The sequence below is a fragment of the Polyodon spathula genome, chromosome 28 (genome assembly GCF_017654505.1).
Source record: "Polyodon spathula isolate WHYD16114869_AA chromosome 28, ASM1765450v1, whole genome shotgun sequence".
In the NCBI taxonomy this organism is placed as follows: Eukaryota; Metazoa; Chordata; class Actinopteri; order Acipenseriformes; family Polyodontidae; genus Polyodon; species Polyodon spathula.
This window is the reverse complement of record NC_054561.1, coordinates 4,026,527-4,052,174: the sequence shown is the minus strand read 5'-3', so window position 1 is coordinate 4,052,174 and position 25,648 is coordinate 4,026,527. Positions and strand designations below refer to the sequence as shown.

The following is a 25,648-nucleotide window of genomic DNA, read 5'->3' as shown; positions in this document are numbered from 1 at the left end:
GGTTTGTTCTGTGTAATTCTGTAAATATCTGGCAGATGGCGCAAGAGACCACGACAAGGTGTTACAGACACCTAGTGTTGCAATATCAGATTATCAGCAGTTTTGTAAACTCAGTAATTCAACTTAAAGTTCAAAGCTCAAAATTTGCAGAACGTACGGGTACATTCGTACTCCCTGGGGACCATTAATTCAATGATGTACTGGTACGTTCATACTTCTTAAAGGGTTAAGAGTGTGTTGCGACTTTTCAAACAGAAAAGCTAAATAACTGGACATCTACCAATCATGTGATTCAGAATAAACCAGGGAACGCAAGCAGTTTGATATCCACACCATTATTAAACAATTTATGTTTTAAAACAGCACATATCGCACAACTAAATAAAAAAAACTGTTTGAACTTGCAACATGAATTCTTTGAAGAGCACACGGCCTTAGCTCGCTGCGCCACTGCGCTATTGTTGAAATGCGTACATTTTTTAAGCTTGCATCCATGCCTGACCTGCTTTAGCTGAAAACCTGAAGGTTCTGCTCGATTCTAGAAATGCTCTATTTCCTGTTTGAAAATATCCAATTTCCTGTTTGGTAGATACCATAGATTGGAATTGTACACAAGAGTGGCATGTAGCTTCCTTGTCTAAATATCTGATAAATTATAGTTCCTTGTATAATTAAAAATAAAGGAACAATTTATTAGGTAGAAATGAATAAATGATTTAAAAATTGCATAGAGGAATAACTTTTATAAATAATTTCCGAAATAAATGTAGAAATTAATGTTTATATTATAAATGTATAACTAAATTAATAAATAGCAAGCCAGAAAAAATGTTATATTAATTGATCTGGCTGATGTTTTTATCCAGAGCAATTGACATTTATGTACCTATGTAAAACCTGTATAAAACGAGACATTAGTGCTTCTTCACTTGCAGCATATGTAGAGCAGTGGTTAGAGCACAGTACTCTTAACTAGAAGGTCACAAGTTCCTTCCCAGGTGGGGGACACACTGCTGCTTTCTCAATATCCTTTTATTCTTACATAAAGGGCACCAGGAAGAGAATTTCACCCTCCCCAACTGGGAGCCACACCTATGTGCAATACAGCACCTCATACTTTTAAATTTACAAAATGTGTTTGCACTGCTTGTCAGATTATGATGAAACTTGGTTAGTACATTCTTTAGTACTGTAGTATCAGCATCTTTGCATCTGTGGAGTCATTTGTCTAACTGCCTGTCTTTGATACACTTTTGCATGTGTATAGTGTGGATGTACAACAGAACTTGGTTATTTTACTTGTTCTTTGTCACATTTAATTAAGGAACTGACTCTGCCTAGATTATCCTTGTTGTTGAGCATATTCACTACATAGAAATAGACAGGTTTTCCTACATTCATCCCTCCACCCCCTCCCCAGGCTGTTTGCTGTGATGACCACGAGCATTGCTGTCCAGAGGGCACCACCTGTGACCTTGCAGCTGGCACCTGTGACAAGGGTGGATTCTCAGTGCCCTGGCTGGAGAAGGTGCCAGCCCTCATGAGCGAGCCCAACGAAGAGAAGTGCGACGACCAGAAAAGCTGCCCTGACGGGAACACCTGCTGTAAACTGAGCACTGGAGAGTGGGCCTGCTGTCCACTGCCGCATGTAAGAAATGCATACAAGTAAAAATATAATGGAGGCATCTGTACATACAATAGTGTGCAAATATATCAGAGGACCTCAGGATTTGTCATTTATATCTTTTATATTCCTACTTGCATAAAAACCTCATGGTGTGAGAATTAAATTTTTGGGCCAGTAATCTGTGATATCAAAACAATAGGCACATGTGTAAAAATGTTAGACCACTTTGTGCTTTTAATTGGGCGTCTTAAACAACTTCTTGAAAGTCGCATGCATTTTACCGTTTGTGACTGTGTGTTCCTTTTCTCTTAAATTAATTACACATGTAGCCTAACAAAAGTTATTGACCGTAGGGCATGAAGACATTCTTTCATAAGTTATGGCTTCTGATAGGTTTGGCTATTTGATGGAACTTTTTTAAAGTTATTTGAATACATGGGCTTTTTGTCATGGGATTCTATCTCTCATTGGTTATTAATGTTTCTGCTTACTATTCCACAGGCTGTGTGCTGTAACGACGAGTACTGCTGTCCCGAGGGAACCACGTGTGATACCGCACACAGCACGTGTTTGTCTGCAGAGGGGGAAACCACAATGAGGAAGAAGTTTCTGGCTATCAGGAAAAACTCCAACACTAAAGGTGATGATGTGGTTTAGAAATTGAGGGTATTATTTCTGATGGTGACATAACCAAATACTGTTCTTGAAATACAGCTAACATTAGTTTTGTCTTCCAGCAAGTGATGTGCAATGTGATGACACAACAGCATGTCCTGATGGAAGCACCTGCTGCAAGACAGCTACTGGAAGCTGGGCATGCTGTCCTTTAGTTAAGGTAGAGAACACCCATAACAATGAATTAGAAATATTTGGAGGCACCTGTATCTACTGTACTTGCATATATGACACTTTTTTATATATAGCTAGACAACCACTTTTACTCATGTTGGACAATGAGTATTTGGTATGCTGCTAGAACATTTTTATACGTGCATACTGTGGAAATAAGACCTGGTGATTTACTCTTTTTACTTGAGACATTTTGTATTTATAGCTGTGATGAGATTTATATATTGCTTGTTATGTTGTTGAAATAATGCTTAATCTTTGTCATAGGCCTCTGCCACAATTGGCTCAGTACCTTATTTATGACGCTAATATGTTACCATAATAAACCTGTACTCCCCCACCCCTCTCTGCTCTGCCCAGGCTGTTTGCTGTGAAGACCACGAGCATTGCTGTCCAGAGGGCACCACCTGTGACCTTGCAGCTGGCACCTGTGACAAGGGTGGATTCTCAGTGCCCTGGCTGGAGAAGGTGCCAGCCCTCATGAGCGAGCCCAACGAAGAGAAGTGCGACGACCAGAAAAGCTGCCCTGACGGGAACACCTGCTGTAAACTGAGCACTGGAGAGTGGGCCTGCTGTCCACTGCCGCATGTAAGAAATGCATACAAGTAAAAATATAATGGAGGCATCTGTACATACAATAGTGTGCAAATATATCAGAGGACCTCAGGATTTGTCATTTATATCTTTTATATTCCTACTTGCATAAAAACCTCATGGTGTGAGAATTAAAATTTTTGGTCAGTAATCGGTGATATCGAACAATAGGCATGTGTATATAAATGTTAGACCACTTTGTGCTTTTAATTAGGCGTCTTATACAACTGGTAAAAAGTCGCATGCATTTTACCATTTGTGACTGTGTGTTCCTTTTCTCTTAAATTAATTACACATGTAGCCTATTAGTCATTAATTAAATTGGACGATCACTAATTTGCCTATTTTGGCAACTTTCCAAGATTCAGTTACAGTGGTTTGATTTCATATGCACACAAATAAAAACAACAGACACAGATTCTAATAAATCTGCACGCCACTGTATCTCCCAGTGCGTTTTTAAAGATTAACAAAAGTTATTGGCCCTAGGGCAAGAAGACATTCTTTCCTAAGTTATGGCTTCTGCTAGGTTTGGCTTTTTCATGGAACTTTAAAATCTGATTGGCTTAAATTCTTTTAAGTTATTTGAATACATGGGCTTTTTGTCATGGGATTCTATCTCTCATTGGTTATTAATGTTTCTGCTTACTATTCCACAGGCTGTGTGCTGTAACGACGAGTACTGCTGTCCCGAGGGAACCACGTGTGATACCGCACACAGCACGTGTTTGTCTGCAGAGGGGGAAACCGTGATGAGGAAGAAGTTTCCGGCTATCAGGAAAAACTCCAACAATGGGAAGATGCTTGTGCTTGTGAAGGGGACGGTCGAGAGAGTCAAGTGTGATGACACCAAATCCTGTCCTGACGGCAACACCTGCTGCAAGAACAAGCACGGGGGCTGGGGGTGCTGCAGCTTTCCCAAGGTAATTTCATTTTAAAATGTGCTGGTGTGAATATTGTCTGCGAGTCCTTGTATTCTTGCATAAAGGGCACCAGAAAGTTAATTTCTCCCTCCCCAACTGGGAGCCACACCTATGTGCAGTACAGCACCTCATACTTTTACATTTACGAAATGTGTTTGCAGTGCTTGTCAAATTATGATGAAACTTGGTTAGTACATTCTTTAGTACTGTAGTATCAGCATCTTTGCATCTGTGGAGTCATTTGTCTAACTGCCTGTCTTTGATACACTTTTGCATGTGTATAGTGTGGATGTACAACAGAACTTGGTTATTTTACTTGTTCTTTGTCACATTTAATTAAGGAACTGACTCTGCCTAGATTATCCTTGTTGTTGAGCATATTCACTGCATAGAAATAGACAGGTTGTCCTTCATTCATCCCTCCACCCCCTCCCCAGGCTGTTTGCTGTGATGACCACGAGCATTGCTGTCCAGAGGGCACCACCTGTGACCTTGCCGCTGGCACCTGTGATCAAGGTGGATTCTCTGTGCCCTGGCTGGAGAAGGTGCCAGCCCTCATGAGCGAGCCCAACGAAGAGAAGTGCGACGACCAGAAAAGCTGCCCTGACGGGAACACCTGCTGTAAACTGAGCACTGGAGAGTGGGCCTGCTGTCCACTGCCGCATGTAAGAAATGCATACAAGTAAAAATATAATGGAGGCATCTGTACATACAATAGTGTGCAAATATATCAGAGGACCTCAGGATTTGTCATTTATATCTTTTATATTCCTATACTTGCATAAAAACCTCATGGTGTGAGAATTAAAATTTTTGGTCAGTAATCTGTGATATCAAAACAATAGGCACATGTGTAAAAATGTTAGACCACTTTGTGCTTTTAATTGGGCATCTTAAACAACTTCTAAAAAGTCATATGCATTTTACCATTTGTGACTGTGTGTTCCTTTTCTCTTAAATTAATTACACATGTAGCCTAACAAAAGTTATTGACCGTAGGGCATGAAGACATTCTTTCATAAGTTATGGCTTCTGATAGGTTTGGCTATTTGATGGAACTTTTTTAAAGTTATTTGAATACATGGGCTTTTTGTCATGGGATTCTATCTCTCATTGGTTATTAATGTTTCTGCTTACTATTCCACAGGCTGTGTGCTGTAACGACGAGTACTGCTGTCCCGAGGGAACCACGTGTGATACCGCACACAGCACGTGTTTGTCTGCAGAGGGGGAAACCGTGATGAGGAAGAAGTTTCCGGCTATCGGGAAAAACTCCAACACTAAAGGTGATGATGTGGTTTAGAAATTGAGGGTATTATTTCTGATGGTGACATAACCAAATACTGTTCTTGAAATACAGCTAACGTTAGTTTTGTCTTCCAGCAAGTGATGTGCAATGTGATGACACAACAGCATGTCCTGATGGAAGCACCTGCTGCAAGACAGCTACTGGAAGCTGGGCATGCTGTCCTTTAGTTAAGGTAGAGAACACCCATAACAATGAATTAGAAATATTTGGAGGCACCTGTATCTACTGTACTTGCATATATGACACTTTTTTATATATAGCTAGACAACCACTTTTACTCATGTTGGACAATGAGTATTTGGTATGCTGCTAGAACATTTTTATACGTGCATACTGTGGAAATAAGACCTGGTGATTTACTCTTTTTACTTGAGACATTTTGTATTTATAGCTGTGATGAGATTTATATATTGCTTGTTATGTTGTTGAAATAATGCTTAATCTTTGTCATAGGCCTCTGCCACAATTGGCTCAGTACCTTATTTATGACGCTAATATGTTACCATAATAAACCTGTACTCCCCCACCCCTCTCTGCTCTGCCCAGGCTGTTTGCTGTGAAGACCACGAGCATTGCTGTCCAGAGGGCACCACCTGTGACCTTGCAGCTGGCACCTGTGACAAGGGTGGATTCTCAGTGCCCTGGCTGGAGAAGGTGCCAGCCCTCATGAGCGAGCCCAACGAAGAGAAGTGCGACGACCAGAAAAGCTGCCCTGACGGGAACACCTGCTGTAAACTGAGCACTGGAGAGTGGGCCTGCTGTCCACTGCCGCATGTAAGAAATGCATACAAGTAAAAATATAATGGAGGCATCTGTACATACAATAGTGTGCAAATATATCGGAGGACCTCAGGATTTGTCATTTATATCTTTTATATTCCTACTTGCATAAAAACCTCATGGTGTGAGAATTAAAATTTTTGGTCAGTAATCGGTGATATCGAACAATAGGCATGTGTATATAAATGTTAGACCACTTTGTGCTTTTAATTAGGCGTCTTATACAACTGGTAAAAAGTCGCATGCATTTTACCATTTGTGACTGTGTGTTCCTTTTCTCTTAAATTAATTACACATGTAGCCTATTAGTCATTAATTAAATTGGACGATCACTAATTTGCCTATTTTGGCAACTTTCCAAGATTCAGTTACAGTGGTTTGATTTCATATGCACACAAATAAAAACAACAGACACAGATTCTAATAAATCTGCACGCCACTGTATCTCCCAGTGCGTTTTTAAAGATTAACAAAAGTTATTGGCCCTAGGGCAAGAAGACATTCTTTCCTAAGTTATGGCTTCTGCTAAGTTTGGCTTTTTCATGGAACTTTAAAATCTGATTGGCTTAAATTCTTTTAAGTTATTTGAATACATGGGCTTTTTGTCATGGGATTCTATCTCTCATTGGTTATTAATGTTTCTGCTTACTATTCCACAGGCTGTGTGCTGTAACGACGAGTACTGCTGTCCCGAGGGAACCACGTGTGATACCGCACACAGCACGTGTTTGTCTGCAGAGGGGGAAACCGTGATGAGGAAGAAGTTTCCGGCTATCGGGAAAAACTCCAACAGTGGGAAGATGCTTATGCTTGTGAAGGGGACGGTCGAGAGAGTCAAGTGTGATGACACCAAATCCTGTCCTGACGGCAACACCTGCTGCAAGAACAAGCACGGGGGCTGGGGGTGCTGCAGCTTTCCCAAGGTAATTTCATTTTAAAATGTGCTGGTGTGAATATTGTCTGCGAGTCCTTGTATTCTTGCATAAAGGGCACCAGAAAGTTAATTTCTCCCTCCCCAACTGGGAGCCACACCTATGTGCAGTACAGCACCTCATACTTTTACATTTACGAAATGTGTTTGCAGTGCTTGTCAAATTATGATGAAACTTGGTTAGTACATTCTTTAGTACTGTAGTATCAGCATCTTTGCATCTGTGGAGTCATTTGTCTAACTGCCTGTCTTTGATACACTTTTGCATGTGTATAGTGTGGATGTACAACAGAACCTGGTTATTTTACTTGTTCTTTGTCACATTTAATTAAGGAACTGACTCTGCCTAGATTATCCTTGTTGTTGAGCATATTCACTGCATAGAAATAGACAGGTTGTCCTTCATTCATCCCTCCACCCCCTCCCCAGGCTGTTTGCTGTGATGACCACGAGCATTGCTGTCCAGAGGGCACCACCTGTGACCTTGCCGCTGGCACCTGTGATCAAGGTGGATTCTCTGTGCCCTGGCTGGAGAAGGTGCCAGCCCTCATGAGCGAGCCCAACGAAGAGAAGTGCGACGACCAGAAAAGCTGCCCTGACGGGAACACCTGCTGTAAACTGAGCACTGGAGAGTGGGCCTGCTGTCCACTGCCGCATGTAAGAAATGCATACAAGTAAAAATATAATGGAGGCATCTGTACATACAATAGTGTGCAAATATATTAGAGGACCTCAGGATTTGTCATTTATATCTTTTATATTCCTACTTGCATAAAAACCTCATGGTGTGAGAATTAAAATTTTTGGTCAGTAATCGGTGATATCGAAACAATAGGCACATGTGTATAAAATGTTAGACCACTTTGTGCTTTTAATTAGGCGTCTTAAACAACTTCTTGAAAGTCGCATGCATTTTACCGTTTGTGACTGTGTGTTCCTTTTCTCTTAAATTAATTACACATGTAGCCTAACAAAAGTTATTGACCGTAGGGCATGAAGACATTCTTTCATAAGTTATGGCTTCTGATAGGTTTGGCTATTTGATGGAACTTTTTTAAAGTTATTTGAATACATGGGCTTTTTGTCATGGGATTCTATCTCTCATTGGTTATTAATGTTTCTGCTTACTATTCCACAGGCTGTGTGCTGTAACGACGAGTACTGCTGTCCCGAGGGAACCACGTGTGATACCGCACACAGCACGTGTTTGTCTGCAGAGGGGGAAACCACGATGAGGAAGAAGTTTCTGGCTATCAGGAAAAACTCCAACACTAAAGGTGATGATGTGGTTTAGAAATTGAGGGTATTATTTCTGATGGTGACAAAACCAAATACTGTTCTTGAAATACAGCTAACATTAGTTTTGTCTTCCAGCAAGTGATGTGCAATGTGATGACACAACAGCATGTCCTGATGGAAGCACCTGCTGCAAGACAGCTACTGGAAGCTGGGCATGCTGTCCTTTAGTTAAGGTAGAGAACACCCATAACAATGAATTAGAAATATTTGGAGGCACCTGTATCTACTGTACTTGCATATATGACACTTTTTTATATATAGCTAGAAAACCACTTTTACTCATGTTGGACAATGAGTATTTGGTATGCTGCTAGAACATTTTTATACGTGCATACTGTGGAAATAAGACCTGGTGATTTACTCTTTTTACTTGAGACATTTTGTATTTATAGCTGTGATGAGATTTATATATTGCTTGTTATGTTGTTGAAATAATGCTTAATCTTTGTCATAGGCCTCTGCCACAATTGGCTCAGTACCTTATTTATGACGCTAATATGTTACCATAATAAACCTGTACTCCCCCACCCCTCTCTGCTCTGCCCAGGCTGTTTGCTGTGAAGACCACGAGCATTGCTGTCCAGAGGGCACCACCTGTGACCTTGCAGCTGGCACCTGTGACAAGGGTGGATTCTCAGTGCCCTGGCTGGAGAAGGTGCCAGCCCTCATGAGCGAGCCCAACGAAGAGAAGTGCGACGACCAGAAAAGCTGCCCTGACGGGAACACCTGCTGTAAACTGAGCACTGGAGAGTGGGCCTGCTGTCCACTGCCGCATGTAAGAAATGCATACAAGTAAAAATATAATGGAGGCATCTGTACATACAATAGTGTGCAAATATATCAGAGGACCTCAGGATTTGTCATTTATATCTTTTATATTCCTACTTGCATAAAAACCTCATGGTGTGAGAATTAAAATTTTTGGTCAGTAATCGGTGATATCGAACAATAGGCATGTGTATATAAATGTTAGACCACTTTGTGCTTTTAATTAGGCGTCTTAAACAACTTCTAAAAAGTCGCATGCATTTTACCATTTGTGACTGTGTGTTCCTTTTCTCTTAAATTAATTACACATGTAGCCTATTAGTCATTAATTAAATTGGACGATCACTAATTTGCCTATTTTGACAATTTTCCAAGATTTTCAGTTAAAGTGGTTTGATTTCATATGCACACAAATAAAAACAACAGACACAGATTCTAATAAATCTGCACGCCACTGTATCTCCCAGTGCGTTTTTAAAGATTAACAAAAGTTATTGGCCCTAGGGCAAGAAGACATTCTTTCATAAGTTATGGCTTCTGATAGGTTTGGCTATTTGATGGAACTTTTTTAAAGTTATTTGAATACATGGGCTTTTTGTCATGGGATTCTATCTCTCATTGGTTATTAATGTTTCTGCTTACTATTCCACAGGCTGTGTGCTGTAACGACGAGTACTGCTGTCCCGAGGGAACCACGTGTGATACCGCACACAGCACGTGTTTGTCTGCAGAGGGGGAAACCGTGATGAGGAAGAAGTTTCTGGCTATCAGGAAAAACTCCAACACTAAAGGTGATGATGTGGTTTAGAAATTGAGGGTATTATTTCTGATGGTGACATAACCAAATACTGTTCTTGAAATACAGCTAACATTAGTTTTGTCTTCCAGCAAGTGATGTGCAATGTGATGACACAACAGCATGTCCTGATGGAAGCACCTGCTGCAAGACAGCTACTGGAAGCTGGGCATGCTGTCCTTTAGTTAAGGTAGAGAACACCCATAACAATGAATTAGAAATATTTGGAGGCACCTGTATCTACTGTACTTGCATATATGACACTTTTTTATATATAGCTAGACAACCACTTTTACTCATGTTGGACAATGAGTATTTGGTATGCTGCTAGAACATTTTTATACGTGCATACTGTGGAAATAAGACCTGGTGATTTACTCTTTTTACTTGAGACATTTTGTATTTATAGCTGTGATGAGATTTATATATTGCTTGTTATGTTGTTGAAATAATGCTTAATCTTTGTCATAGGCCTCTGCCACAATTGGCTCAGTACCTTATTTATGACGCTAATATGTTACCATAATAAACCTGTACTCCCCCACCCCTCTCTGCTCTGCCCAGGCTGTTTGCTGTGAAGACCACGAGCATTGCTGTCCAGAGGGCACCACCTGTGACCTTGCAGCTGGCACCTGTGACAAGGGTGGATTCTCAGTGCCCTGGCTGGAGAAGGTGCCAGCCCTCATGAGCGAGCCCAACGAAGAGAAGTGCGACGACCAGAAAAGCTGCCCTGACGGGAACACCTGCTGTAAACTGAGCACTGGAGAGTGGGCTTGCTGTCCACTGCCGCATGTAAGAAATGCATACAAGTAAAAATATAATGGAGGCATCTGTACATACAATAGTGTGCAAATATATCAGAGGACCTCAGGATTTGTCATTTATATCTTTTATATTCCTACTTGCATAAAAACCTCATGGTGTGAGAATTAAAATTTTTGGTCAGTAATCGGTGATATCGAACAATAGGCATGTGTATATAAATGTTAGACCACTTTGTGCTTTTAATTAGGCGTCTTAAACAACTTCTAAAAAGTCTCATGCATTTTACCATTTGTGACTGTGTGTTCCTTTTCTCTTAAATTAATTACACATGTAGCCTATTAGTCATTAATTAAATTGGACGATCACTAATTTGCCTATTTTGGCAACTTTCCAAGATTCAGTTACAGTGGTTTGATTTCATATGCACACAAATAAAAACAACAGACACAGATTCTAATAAATCTGCACGCCACTGTATCTCCCAGTGCGTTTTTAAAGATTAACAAAAGTTATTGGCCCTAGGGCAAGAAGACATTCTTTCCTAAGTTATGGCTTCTGCTAGGTTTGGCTTTTTCATGGAACTTTAAAATCTGATTGGCTTAAATTCTTTTAAGTTATTTGAATACATGGGCTTTTTGTCATGGGATTCTATCTCTCATTGGTTATTAATGTTTCTGCTTACTATTCCACAGGCTGTGTGCTGTAACGACGAGTACTGCTGTCCCGAGGGAACCACGTGTGATACCGCACACAGCACGTGTTTGTCTGCAGAGGGGGAAACCGTGATGAGGAAGAAGTTTCCGGCTATCAGGAAAAACTCCAACAATGGGAAGATGCTTGTGCTTGTGAAGGGGACGGTCGAGAGAGTCAAGTGTGATGACACCAAATCCTGTCCTGACGGCAACACCTGCTGCAAGAACAAGCACGGGGGCTGGGGGTGCTGCAGCTTTCCCAAGGTAATTTCATTTTAAAATGTGCTGGTGTGAATATTGTCTGCGAGTCCTTGTATTCTTGCATAAAGGGCACCAGAAAGTTAATTTCTCCCTCCCCAACTGGGAGCCACACCTATGTGCAGTACAGCACCTCATACTTTTACATTTACGAAATGTGTTTGCAGTGCTTGTCAAATTATGATGAAACTTGGTTAGTACATTCTTTAGTACTGTAGTATCAGCATCTTTGCATCTGTGGAGTCATTTGTCTAACTGCCTGTCTTTGATACACTTTTGCATGTGTATAGTGTGGATGTACAACAGAACTTGGTTATTTTACTTGTTCTTTGTCACATTTAATTAAGGAACTGACTCTGCCTAGATTATCCTTGTTGTTGAGCATATTCACTGCATAGAAATAGACAGGTTGTCCTTCATTCATCCCTCCACCCCCTCCCCAGGCTGTTTGCTGTGATGACCACGAGCATTGCTGTCCAGAGGGCACCACCTGTGACCTTGCCGCTGGCACCTGTGATCAAGGTGGATTCTCTGTGCCCTGGCTGGAGAAGGTGCCAGCCCTCATGAGCGAGCCCAACGAAGAGAAGTGCGACGACCAGAAAAGCTGCCCTGACGGGAACACCTGCTGTAAACTGAGCACTGGAGAGTGGGCCTGCTGTCCACTGCCGCATGTAAGAAATGCATACAAGTAAAAATATAATGGAGGCATCTGTACATACAATAGTGTGCAAATATATCAGAGGACCTCAGGATTTGTCATTTATATCTTTTATATTCCTACTTGCATAAAAACCTCATGGTGTGAGAATTAAATTTTTTGGTCAGTAATCTGTGATATCAAAACAATAGGCACATGTGTAAAAATGTTAGACCACTTTGTGCTTTTAATTGGGCGTCTTAAACAACTTCTTGAAAGTCGCATGCATTTTACCGTTTGTGACTGTGTGTTCCTTTTCTCTTAAATTAATTACACATGTAGCCTAACAAAAGTTATTGACCGTAGGGCATGAAGACATTCTTTCATAAGTTATGGCTTCTGATAGGTTTGGCTATTTGATGGAACTTTTTTAAAGTTATTTGAATACATGGGCTTTTTGTCATGGGATTCTATCTCTCATTGGTTATTAATGTTTCTGCTTACTATTCCACAGGCTGTGTGCTGTAACGACGAGTACTGCTGTCCCGAGGGAACCACGTGTGATACCGCACACAGCACGTGTTTGTCTGCAGAGGGGGAAACCACAATGAGGAAGAAGTTTCTGGCTATCAGGAAAAACTCCAACACTAAAGGTGATGATGTGGTTTAGAAATTGAGGGTATTATTTCTGATGGTGACATAACCAAATACTGTTCTTGAAATACAGCTAACATTAGTTTTGTCTTCCAGCAAGTGATGTGCAATGTGATGACACAACAGCATGTCCTGATGGAAGCACCTGCTGCAAGACAGCTACTGGAAGCTGGGCATGCTGTCCTTTAGTTAAGGTAGAGAACACCCATAACAATGAATTAGAAATATTTGGAGGCACCTGTATCTACTGTACTTGCATATATGACACTTTTTTATATATAGCTAGACAACCACTTTTACTCATGTTGGACAATGAGTATTTGGTATGCTGCTAGAACATTTGTATACGTGCATACTGTGGAAATAAGACCTGGTGATTTACTCTTTTTACTTGAGACATTTTGTATTTATAGCTGTGATGAGATTTATATATTGCTTGTTATGTTGTTGAAATAATGCTTAATCTTTGTCATAGGCCTCTGCCACAATTGGCTCAGTACCTTATTTATGACGCTAATATGTTACCATAATAAACCTGTACTCCCCCACCCCTCTCTGCTCTCCCCAGGCTGTTTGCTGTGAAGACCACGAGCATTGCTGTCCAGAGGGCACCACCTGTGACCTTGCAGCTGGCACCTGTGACAAGGGTGGATTCTCAGTGCCCTGGCTGGAGAAGGTGCCAGCCCTCATGAGCGAGCCCAACGAAGAGAAGTGCGATGACCAGAAAAGCTGCCCTGACGGGAACACCTGCTGTAAACTGAGCACTGGAGAGTGGGCCTGCTGTCCACTGCCGCATGTAAGAAATGCATACAAGTAAAAATATAATGGAGGCATCTGTACATACAATAGTGTGCAAATATATCGGAGGACCTCAGGATTTGTCATTTATATCTTTTATATTCCTACTTGCATAAAAACCTCATGGTGTGAGAATTAAAATTTTTGGTCAGTAATCGGTGATATCGAACAATAGGCATGTGTATATAAATGTTAGACCACTTTGTGCTTTTAATTAGGCATCTTAAACAACTTCTAAAAAGTCTCATGCATTTTACCATTTGTGACTGTGTGTTCCTTTTCTCTTAAATTAATTACACATGTAGCCTATTAGTCATTAATTAAATTGGACGATCACTAATTTGCCTATTTTGGCAACTTTCCAAGATTCAGTTACAGTGGTTTGATTTCATATGCACACAAATAAAAACAACAGACACAGATTCTAATAAATCTGCACGCCACTGTATCTCCCAGTGCGTTTTTAAAGATTAACAAAAGTTATTGGCCCTAGGGCAAGAAGACATTCTTTCCTAAGTTATGGCTTCTGCTAGGTTTGGCTTTTTCATGGAACTTTAAAATCTGATTGGCTTAAATTCTTTTAAGTTATTTGAATACATGGGCTTTTTGTCATGGGATTCTATCTCTCATTGGTTATTAATGTTTCTGCTTACTATTCCACAGGCTGTGTGCTGTAACGACGAGTACTGCTGTCCCGAGGGAACCACGTGTGATACCGCACACAGCACGTGTTTGTCTGCAGAGGGGGAAACCGTGATGAGGAAGAAGTTTCCGGCTATCGGGAAAAACTCCAACAGTGGGAAGATGCTTATGCTTGTGAAGGGGACGGTCGAGAGAGTCAAGTGTGATGACACCAAATCCTGTCCTGACGGCAACACCTGCTGCAAGAACAAGCACGGGGGCTGGGGGTGCTGCAGCTTTCCCAAGGTAATTTCATTTTAAAATGTGCTGGTGTGAATATTGTCTGCGAGTCCTTGTATTCTTGCATAAAGGGCACCAGAAAGTTAATTTCTCCCTCCCCAACTGGGAGCCACACCTATGTGCAGTACAGCACCTCATACTTTTACATTTACGAAATGTGTTTGCAGTGCTTGTCAAATTATGATGAAACTTGGTTAGTACATTCTTTAGTACTGTAGTATCAGCATCTTTGCATCTGTGGAGTCATTTGTCTAACTGCCTGTCTTTGATACACTTTTGCATGTGTATAGTGTGGATGTACAACAGAACTTGGTTATTTTACTTGTTCTTTGTCACATTTAATTAAGGAACTGACTCTGCCTAGATTATCCTTGTTGTTGAGCATATTCACTGCATAGAAATAGACAGGTTGTCCTTCATTCATCCCTCCACCCCCTCCCCAGGCTGTTTGCTGTGATGACCACGAGCATTGCTGTCCAGAGGGCACCACCTGTGACCTTGCCGCTGGCACCTGTGATCAAGGTGGATTCTCAGTGCCCTGGCTGGAGAAGGTGCCAGCCCTCATGAGCGAGCCCAACGAAGAGAAGTGCGACGACCAGAAAAGCTGCCCTGACGGGAACACCTGCTGTAAACTGAGCACTGGAGAGTGGGCCTGCTGTCCACTGCCGCATGTAAGAAATGCATACAAGTAAAAATATAATGGAGGCATCTGTACATACAATAGTGTGCAAATATATCAGAGGACCTCAGGATTTGTCATTTATATCTTTTATATTCCTACTTGCATAAAAACCTCATGGTGTGAGAATTAAAATTTTTGGTCAGTAATCGGTGATATCGAACAATAGGCATGTGTATATAAATGTTAGACCACTTTGTGCTTTTAATTAGGCGTCTTATACAACTTGTAAAAAGTCACGTGCATTTTACCATTTGTGTTCCTTTTCTCTTAAATTAATTACACATGTAGCCTATTAGTCATTAATTAAATTGGACGAACACTAATTTGCCTATTTTGGCAACTTTCCAAGATTCAGTTAAAGTGGTTTGATTTCATATGCACACAAATAAAAACAGACACAGAGTCTAATAAATCTGCTCTCTAATGTATCTCCCAATGCGTTTTTAAAGATTAACAAAAGTTATTGGCCCTAGGGCATGAAGACATTCTTTCATAAGTTATGGCTTCTGATAGGTTTGGCTATTTGATGGAACTTTTTTAAAATTATTTGAATACATGGGCTTTTTGTCATGGGATTCTATCTCTCATTGGTTATTAATGTTTCTGCTTACTATTCCACAGGCTGTGTGCTGTAACGACGAGTACTGCTGTCCCGAGGGAACCACGTGTGATACCGCACACAGCACGTGTTTGTCTGCAGAGGGGGAAACCGTGATGAGGAAGAAGTTTCCGGCTATCAGGAAAAACTCCAACAATGGGAAGATGCTTGTGCTTGTGAAGGGGACGGTCGAGAGAGTCAAGTGTGATGACACCAAATCCTGTCCTGACGGCAACACCTGCTGCAAGAACAAGCACGGGGGCTGGGGGTGCTGCAGCTTTCCCAAGGTAATTTCATTTTAAAATGTGCTGGTGTGAATATTGTCTGCGAGTCCTTGTATTCTTGCATAAAGGGCACCAGAAAGTTAATTTCTCCCTCCCCAACTGGGAGCCACACCTATGTGCAGTACAGCACCTCATACTTTTACATTTACGAAATGTGTTTGCAGTGCTTGTCAAATTATGATGAAACTTGGTTAGTACATTCTTTAGTACTGTAGTATCAGCATCTTTGCATCTGTGGAGTCATTTGTCTAACTGCCTGTCTTTGATACACTTTTGCATGTGTATAGTGTGGATGTACAACAGAACTTGGTTATTTTACTTGTTCTTTGTCACATTTAATTAAGGAACTGACTCTGCCTAGATTATCCTTGTTGTTGAGCATATTCACTGCATAGAAATAGACAGGTTGTCCTTCATTCATCCCTCCACCCCCTCCCCAGGCTGTTTGCTGTGATGACCACGAGCATTGCTGTCCAGAGGGCACCACCTGTGACCTTGCCGCTGGCACCTGTGATCAAGGTGGATTCTCTGTGCCCTGGCTGGAGAAGGTGCCAGCCCTCATGAGCGAGCCCAACGAAGAGAAGTGCGACGACCAGACCAGCTGCCCCGACGGGACTACTTGCTGTAAATTGAGCACTGGTGACTGGGCCTGCTGTCCACTGATGCATGTAAGTGATGCCAACGACCATGTAAATAGTGAGCAGCGTGTCCCTGTAATGTGACCATTAGCAGGTGACATGCACAGGCCTCAGGTGTGCCAACTACATATTCCTCTCCAGTAAGGAAAGCAAGTGTGGTGGACACAACTGTTAGCACACCAATATGGTGTGTTGTGCCATGTATTGACTATTGTAGATGACAACAAAATTTACTTTATAATGTATTTAAACTACATACTAAGTGGAGATCTTACTAATAGTTTTTTTAACATTGACTGCCCACCTTTTTCATGCTGAGATTCTTTTGGTTCTTTGCTTGAATTTGTTATTTAGCATGTGGAAATATTTTAAATTTGAATGCAAGACTGCTGCATCCTGGTGCCTTTGTAGGTCACATGGTCTGATATTGCAGTCTGCTATTGGCGTGAGTTGGAATTACATGACGGGAAGCAATATAGTACCAGGAAACAGCAGCAGGAACAACATCTATTGCTTGTATTTGAAATATACAGACATATTATTGTTAGTGCTTATAAGAGGAAAGAAAACAGATTTGAACTCAAGTTGCTTTATTACATTGGGATGTATAAAAAGATTTGTGCTTAGGTTTTTTATTTTTTTTTATTGGTTTCAGTAGCGATACAGAATACAAGGTATGCAATGCTCATTTTACTTTTGATCACAAATGTTTGCATTGTCAAAAAACTGGATTTTGCTTTTATCTCATGCAGACACAGCAGACACCCGTTAATTTGTGCAGATAGGGATCGAAGTGTGCCAGAATATGTGGGTAACACAGATTAGTGTGCATAACAATATATCCCTGTGCCGACAGCCAAAAAAGTTACATTACATACCTACCGGTATATTATACCCATTGTTCAGGGGCAGAGAGAGCTGGTTTAAAAAAGTCACTGATCTTGCTTTGAGTTGTAACTGCTTTCTCACTCAGACTGTTAGGCTGGGGTTAAGTCTGCTTTCTGATCGCTTGGTACTGGTTTCCAAAGCAGTGACAATGTCCATGAGTTGACTGACTCTCTGAAGGTTGCTGCTGTGTATGTATGTATATATGTGTGTGTGTGTATGTATATGTATGTGTGTGTGTGCTTATATATATATATACATACACACACATACATACACACACACACACACACACACACACAGTGCTTTGCAAAACTATTCAGACCCTCTCACAGTTTTCACATTTTGTTGCTTTAAAACTTGCAGTCATGACACTTTGAAGTAGGAATTAATGTATTTATATACACAACCTACTGCACACATTCAAAGCAAAAACAAAAAGAAAGAAGTAAATAGTTAATTAATATGAAATATAGTATATATATATATATATATATATATATATATTATAATATATATATATATCATATATATATATTAATATATATATAACGAGAGAGACAAAAGTTGTACTTACTTTTGCATGTTTTCATTAAATCACTTTTACTCGGCTTATCTTAGTGTGTAGCCTCAAAGTCATAAATGGGACTACTTTTGTATCCCTTATTGGCGTAAGGATGTTTAATAAAAATTTGCTTTTTTTTTTTTTTTTTTTTTTTTTTTTTTTCAAATCCACTGTTTGACCTGGATTATAAATGCAGTAAGTCCCTTCAGGCTGTCTGTATGCATCGAATGTACTGACTTCTCAGGGTGTTGGAGGCACTGAACTTCGTGTAGCACAACTCCTCGAGATGTCCATATATTCACGGACACCCTGTCTGGCCTTATTGTGCACATACTGCATTCTTTCAAATTTAAAACGCACTTTTTAAACATGTTTTTTGCTTCTCAAAAATAGCCTGCGTCTTAAATTCGAGTACAATATAGTGATGGGTGTATTAAAATCGCCAACAAAAGGCGTGACTAACAGAGTACACAAACCAGAAAAGACAAACCAAGCTTCCTGAGGAATTTCAAGAGAAATGTTTAAATTTCAGCATTTCTAACAAACATTACCAGCTTGGACAGATTGGAAATGCTGATCAGAGCTCTCCATATTTTTTCAACATGCCAAGCAATACCACAGTTCTATGCTGTTGTGGTTGCTGGGTTACATGTTGCCTGATCCTGTGGAGTGTTGTCGTGCTTGCTGTTGCCAGGATGTATGATGCCATAAGTGATATGTGTACGATAAAGACGCCATCTTAAGTATTATACAGTGCCCAGCACAATAAACAAGCTTAGTGGTTAATCTGCAAAAACGCTTTTCGTGTCAGTTTTGTACAGTGTAGTTGAGGTTGTATATTTGTAAATGCATATTTATTTGATGATTTTATTTTTTCCTCAACTCTATATACATTAACAAGGTACATTAACCAGTGAAATGGTTTCCTTTGCAGGCTGTGTGCTGCAATGATCACGAACACTGTTGTCCTAAAGGGTACAAGTGTGATGTTGAGCAGCAGACCTGCGTCAAGCAAGGCCTGAGCATCCCCTGGGTGGCAAAGAAACCTCCCATGAAGAGGCTGCTGTCTGCAGCTGGAGCCCACACAGACAAGAACATGTGTGACAAGCACACCTGCCCCAAGGAAATGACATGCTTCAAGATGAGAACAGAGAAGTGGGGCTGCTGTCCTCTACCAAACGTAAGTGGTATTACATCAAGCCTGTTTTATCACAACCCTTCAACCTGTACCCAGCCAGAATTGTACAGTACCAGGGAATCCCCATGGATTGCATCATAGTCAACTAGACATGTTTCGGCTTGTATCTTAAAATGTATGTTTAAGTTTTGCCTCCAAGTGGTAAAACCTTGGCACATGAAAGTTTGTCCACCTTTTTACAATTAAATCTATCTTTGTTTTGAATAAGCTTCACAATTAATTAAATTAAATAATGAGGTCAGTTAATTTTTTTTGGATATTGTTAAATTATTGTCCTAAAAACAATTAACAAAATGTATGCTAGTAACACACAGTTGAGAGGGAAATGCACCCAAAATAATTATAACTGCTACACAACTCGCTTCTGTGAATTTTGTCTTGATTCTATCCTGCCACATTGCTGTTCTGTTTCAACCATAAGGGCAATAGTTAATGGGGAGTTTGTTGTAAAAGCAGTGATCCAACATAGGTTGATTTCAGTTTTAGGCGGTTTGTTCCAGGGTGGATCTTACTGATGCCCCTCAGGTTACACAAATGACTCTTTTCCACTGTACAGCCAAGCCGCGCTGGGTCCGTACAGAGCCCTCACGGTGCAGTAAAGGGGAGCCTGGGTTGCTTTTCCACTGCAGAGCCAAGCCATGCTACTGACATCACACGCAATGAAAGAAAGTTATTAATTATTGTTGTTTAATTAACTCTGTTTGCCAAAAGATGCACAAACAAATGGTGCCTAAAAATTAATAGACCAACCGTACGGCTGTATCCTGCAATGCTATATTTTGTAAATATATTTAGGAATTTCTTTATTTCTACAAATTAATGATTATATCGACTTACTGAAGTTCAATTGGTTCTGTTGTTTTTAAAGATTATAATTTGCCAAAATATCCTGTTTTTAAGATATTTTTTTTTTTTTTTTTTTTTTTTTTGGGTGCTTTTAAAAAAAAAAAAAAAAAGCTGCATGAGCACAACGAGAGTTGTATGTATGCTGTATTTTTTGTTTTACTATATTTTTGTAAATAAGTTTAGAATAGTTTTATATTCTGCTTATATATACTGTACCGTACCCGTGGTTTATGTCAGTTTGCTTCAAATAGTCAGAAATTCAGGATAAACTTGACAGATTCAAATGTCTTGTGAGGCTGGAGTTTCACGGTTTGATTCTCGCTCGGCTCGAGAAATAGCCAGTGGAGAAGTACCTGTACCGTACCGAGCCCTTCACGGGTCGAATGTACCAGTGGAGAGAAAGGGTAAAAGACACTGTCAGAAAGGGGGCCACACAGTGCCTTGGTTCAATAAAATAGCTGTGTCTCGGAAACCATACGTCCCACTCAGATGTGAACTATGACACACAGACAAGCTATGCTGCAGGAACAACCTGCTGCAAACTTCCCTCTGATCAAGGGGAACCAGCACATCTGTGCACGGCAAGGGCCCCACAGTCTGTCCACAGTGCAGTCGGGGCTGGCAAAGAGGAAGGGTCACATGATTCGAGTGGAGTAAACAAAGCTGCAGGGTTTGGGTCGATTCGTTTTTATCAATTCTGATTACCTTTTTAAAATCAATTTCCATTCCCTTTTTTAATCAATTCCAATTCCTACAAAAAGGAATGGAAATTGATTTTAAAAAGGAATTGACCCTAACCCCGCAGGCTGATCAGTCCCATCACTCAAGCTCAAGCAGATCGATTTTGAGAAAAATAACGATCACTATCAGAGCAACAAAACCACTCGGAATGATTGCGAATACCACCAAATAGTAAGGGAATTGTTTAAAAAACAAAAATGCATTTGAAGCTTACGCTTTTAATTCTGCCAAGTTAATGGTTGCTCATTTTAAGAAAGCACACTGTAAGCTTTAGATGTGTCATTCAGATACTGAATCATAAAATGTAAAACTAAGTCGGGGAGAGAGATTGGAAGTGACCTGTTATGGCGACCTGATCTTGCGATGCTTTAGGGCAGTGGTTTTCAACCCTGGTCCTTGGGCACCCCTATGTCTTCTGTTTTTTATTCCAACTGAGCTCTCAATTACTTAACTAAACCCTTAATTGAACGAACAAGTAGCTTAATTAGTAATTGAATTGTTCTCTCCTAAAAAGTTACAGATTTCAAGTGACTTAACATTTTATAGTTAAGCTGAAATCTCCAAATGTTTAAGAGCAGAAAACAATTAAAGACCTAATTTAAAGCTAATTGTTTTAGTTAAGTAATTGAGTGCTTCATTGGAATAAAAACCGCTGCAGGGGATTCAACCATAGGATCAAACACACTTACAGGTGAAGGAACTTGCAGAAACGTTTGTCTGCTTGCATGAGAATGTGTCTACCTGTGGTTTGCGCTTCCTGATTTTTCTCTTCTGTTCCAGGCGGTGTTCTGTAATGATCAGGAGCACTGTTGTCCCCAGGGTTACCAGTGCAACATACAGACCAGCACCTGTGAGAGACAGAGCCCGGTCCTCCCCTGGGTCTTTCAGAAAGCCCCTCTCTATAGCATCTCTGCTGCCTCCCCTGACTCCAGAGGCAATGAAAAATGTGATGATCAGCACAACTGCTCAGGTCAGCAAACCTGCTGCAAGACTACTGCTGGAACCTGGGGCTGCTGCCCCTACAGCCAGGTAACAAGGGATGCTCTAAAACAGAGAAGCGACTTGACTACGTGAATGGATCTGAGACTAGAAGATACAGCTGCTGTTCCTTTTCAATAAGAAATTATTTAAACTAAAAAATGATTCTGACAGTTGTGTGTTTTTGTGCAAAATTAATAGTTATTGTAAAGCTATATATAATGAAAGCTTTAGGGGTATCTTCGGGATTTTGAAGTTGCCCTTTTATGCCTCTTGCACACAGCAGGATACCGGTGTAAAGCAGGAACAAAAAGTGAAATAAGGGGTCTGACTTAAGTGGTTAAAAGTTGTGTAAAATAGTTCTCTGTTATTATTGGGGGAGGGGGGGATGTAGTTATACTATATGCTGGGTAACCTAGGGAGGCTCTTATATTTTCAGATGACAGGGTTTAAAACTGCCAATCAGTTTTCACTGGTAGTAAAAGTTTGAACTGCCATCCATAACTTCGAAACGTTTGAAATTTCTAAATGCACTTAATTTTTAATATGTATTTGAACTATCACTGCATGTTATTGTTGTATCTATCTGAAGGAGAGACAGTGATCTTTTTAGGGATACAGGATGTAATGCATGTATGTCAGTGCACAAGCAGGTCACAGTGCTTGTCAGTACACGATTAAAACCCTGCTTGACTGTCACTTTGTTTTATTTTTTGCTCTAGGGTGTCTGCTGTGATGATCGTCAGCACTGCTGTCCAAATCGCTACACTTGTGACAAGTCTGGTGCAAAGTGTGTTCGGAGCAACGGCCTAAGCTGGGATGTGCTTTTCTCTGAAAAAAGAAGGGCGTTTAACACCTTGTAGTGCTCCCTTCTTGCAACGTTGCAGCCGTGAGCCATGCACTCCACATCCCTCCAAATTAGCGGCCTACAGAAAAAAGCACTGTAAATTACAATTGGATTTTTAATGTGAAAATTCACTTTTTTTTTTTTTACTGTTGTGATTGAATGGGGATATTGGAACCAATCGTTCATGGTTGGCTTTTTGTTGGCTTGTTCTGTTAGCAAAGCTGTGTGTAGGTTTAGTGTATTAAATAGTCACCCTTTTTCCAGAAATGCAGCTTTCCACTTTTAATTGGATAATTTCATTCTGTTTGTCTGCCTAGCAGCGTACAGCTGTGCCATTTAAACATACAACCCTATACACAAAACTAAATTGGCTATTTGAAGTATGCTCTGTTTTTAACCATGCTTTGTGAATACTAAGATTTTACTTTCAGGTGTACAAATACTTTGAATTGTTCTCGCTATATGTTTAATTTCAGGGGCTTCCCTGTGTTACGTACCTCAGAATAACCCAAAGCTTTCCTGTGGATGCTGATGCCTCTAAGCATTTAATCCTAATAAACTGCATTTTTTATTAAAAAAAAAATAAATGATTAAAATAGATGACCAACCTGGTTGTAATTGTAATTGAAATAAAAAATAATTATATCAATCTTGAAACGTTTTTAATATGAAATATATACGTGCTGTGATACCAGACTTCCATTTGATTGGCAAGTGAAGCATCTACTGCCTCTTTAAAACTTGATTTTCTGCTGATGGATTAGACAAAGGCAAATAACTAAAATAAAGTATTTTCAGGAGTTGTAGACAACTGTAGTCTACACCCTGTTGGGATAAGCCACAGATGGTTATTTATCAGAGAATTTTCCAATTTGTGGTTATCTGGAGATTACCCCTAAAAATAAGTAAAATGCAAAATGCTAAAAAAAACTAAACAAAACAAACAAAAAAAAACAGCTGTAACTTATTCCAGTGAGGTACAGTCAAGTAGTCAACCATTTTTTTCTGGTACACTTACCAAATGCAGTCATTTGCACTATTGGTTTGTTACAAAGATATTAGGGGTCCATTGTAATTATCTATGCAGTACATCTACCCATGCCAACATTACAGGCATGCTTAAAGTATAGACATGGAAATACTGGCTCAAGATAAAAGGTGATCATAATGGATATAGTAGTATGAACAGGAATTTCATTGAAATATGTACTTATACATGTCAGGAATTCAAGTGTAATTATATAGACTGTTCAACATAACTTAACCCACATTTCAAAGTTTGAATGAACTTCTCGACTCGTTACGTTTTAACTAGTCAAAAATGTTAAATTCATGTCAAGCAATCGTTGATATATATTGAATCCTCTGAAATGTATCAATAATTGCTTCTTTCTAAAGGGTCACCGTATGAAAGGAATGTTTCATAAATGTCGGTTTTACTTTAAGTGAACTGGATGTAGATTTCAACAGGAAATGTGCCCTTTGTTTTTTTGTTTTTTTGGGTTTTTTTTAAGTATGGCTTTATTTTTTTGTTTTCTTAAGCAAGTGCCAGGTGAGAAGACAGTGGGACTGTTGGTTTCACGTGAGATGCTAATCAGATGATCAAGAAATGATAGGCAGATTTTATTCAGTGCTCCAATAAAGCGTGGCAAGCCCTGTTCAGGTTTACAAACTGGGCAGGTGTTAAGCTAATAATAAAGTAATGCCTTTCCAAAAAAAAAAAAAAAAAGAAAAATAGAAAATTCTGAAATCTGGCCTGTTTCATTGCTTAAAACCTAAATTCAAAAAGTAGTTGCATTATAAAAGGTTATTGGTAGTCTTCTACCCAATACAAGGAATACTATTTTGTACATGTCTGTATGTCTAATAGCAATCTATATGACTCTTGGTAGGTTATATATTATCAATATAAAGTAATCAGAACCCTGTGTACCCCTCAGTCTTGGATCATTTGAAATCAGCTATTTTAATTAATATCCATATAGCTGTGCACCGTTAATTTATCCAGTAAAACCCTATTTTATTTTTAGCTATGTGGTATGTATGAATTACACTTTCCTAAAAACAGTATTTTAAAATACTTTAGGGTCTGGTCAAGAGGTTAGCATACTATAATGACAGAGGACCTGGTTAGAATAAAGTCATGGACTGTGATACCAAGGTTGTTCTGTATAATAAACTACATCATCCTGAAGGTGGCTAGTACTGTTACAAGGCAGCACTAGGATTGCATCCGAGACTTGAGATCCCAGCTCTAGGAATGTGCAACTAAATATATTGGTTAACATTGCTTTTTTAGCTTGAATTGAACAGGATTTTACTTGGGTGCTATCTGGTGGACACATTAACACTACTGTTTATCAAATAGGATTTGAGTGAGAATGGCAGCATAGGGGTGCTATAAAAAAATGTTATCAGCAATATTCTCGCTGCCTGTGATTTAAGGCAATAGAGGGGCGGTAAAAAGATAATTCCAGATAAGTCCAGAGATTTGAAGGTGTCTTTCCCATACCATACCAGAGGTCCTGGTCTTATTCTGTTTTTATTTTCATTTCCCTGTATGCTCAAACTATTTCTAAGATGCTGTTGCTGTGATCTTCTTGTCCTGGAAGCTGCAGTATTGGTTTTTGCACCTTTCTTATCTCAACCCCTATTGGAAAAGGGATTACATTCACATAACTGCGTGTTTTCTTTTATTTTGATTACAACTGTATATACTAATGCAATTGAAATTTAAATAGAAATAAAACACATTTATACAAATGACTGATGAACCCATCTCTTT

At 39.9% G+C, this 25,648-nt stretch overlaps 1 protein-coding gene across 6 annotated transcripts in view; it reads left to right on the top strand.

Annotated features, from left to right (window-relative positions):
• LOC121301995 (multiple epidermal growth factor-like domains protein 6) overlaps positions 1 to 23,463 on the top strand; it is a 35,109-nt gene extending 11,646 nt beyond the window's left edge. For 2 of the 6 annotated variants that reach the window (XM_041231759.1, XM_041231758.1), the window contains 29 exons: positions 1,421 to 1,648; positions 2,129 to 2,267; positions 2,365 to 2,462; positions 2,837 to 3,064; positions 3,730 to 3,993; positions 4,431 to 4,658; positions 5,141 to 5,279; positions 5,377 to 5,474; positions 5,849 to 6,076; positions 6,742 to 7,005; positions 7,443 to 7,670; positions 8,152 to 8,290; positions 8,388 to 8,485; positions 8,860 to 9,087; positions 9,733 to 9,871; positions 9,969 to 10,066; positions 10,441 to 10,668; positions 11,334 to 11,597; positions 12,035 to 12,262; positions 12,743 to 12,881; positions 12,979 to 13,076; positions 13,451 to 13,678; positions 14,344 to 14,607; positions 15,045 to 15,272; positions 15,905 to 16,168; positions 16,606 to 16,833; positions 19,188 to 19,433; positions 21,819 to 22,067; positions 22,739 to 23,463. In XM_041231759.1, coding sequence (XP_041087693.1) covers positions 1,421 to 1,648; positions 2,129 to 2,267; positions 2,365 to 2,462; positions 2,837 to 3,064; positions 3,730 to 3,993; positions 4,431 to 4,658; positions 5,141 to 5,279; positions 5,377 to 5,474; positions 5,849 to 6,076; positions 6,742 to 7,005; positions 7,443 to 7,670; positions 8,152 to 8,290; positions 8,388 to 8,485; positions 8,860 to 9,087; positions 9,733 to 9,871; positions 9,969 to 10,066; positions 10,441 to 10,668; positions 11,334 to 11,597; positions 12,035 to 12,262; positions 12,743 to 12,881; positions 12,979 to 13,076; positions 13,451 to 13,678; positions 14,344 to 14,607; positions 15,045 to 15,272; positions 15,905 to 16,168; positions 16,606 to 16,833; positions 19,188 to 19,433; positions 21,819 to 22,067; positions 22,739 to 22,879 — 5,649 coding nt within the window. In that variant the 3' untranslated portion in view covers positions 22,880 to 23,463. The remainder of the gene's footprint in view (positions 1 to 1,420; positions 1,649 to 2,128; positions 2,268 to 2,364; positions 2,463 to 2,836; positions 3,065 to 3,729; positions 3,994 to 4,430; positions 4,659 to 5,140; positions 5,280 to 5,376; positions 5,475 to 5,848; positions 6,077 to 6,741; positions 7,006 to 7,442; positions 7,671 to 8,151; positions 8,291 to 8,387; positions 8,486 to 8,859; positions 9,088 to 9,732; positions 9,872 to 9,968; positions 10,067 to 10,440; positions 10,669 to 11,333; positions 11,598 to 12,034; positions 12,263 to 12,742; positions 12,882 to 12,978; positions 13,077 to 13,450; positions 13,679 to 14,343; positions 14,608 to 15,044; positions 15,273 to 15,904; positions 16,169 to 16,605; positions 16,834 to 19,187; positions 19,434 to 21,818; positions 22,068 to 22,738) is intronic. The other 4 variants (XM_041231763.1, XM_041231762.1, XM_041231761.1 and 1 more) reach the window with 4 other exon arrangements.
• The last annotated feature ends 2,185 nt before the right edge of the window (positions 23,464 to 25,648 follow it).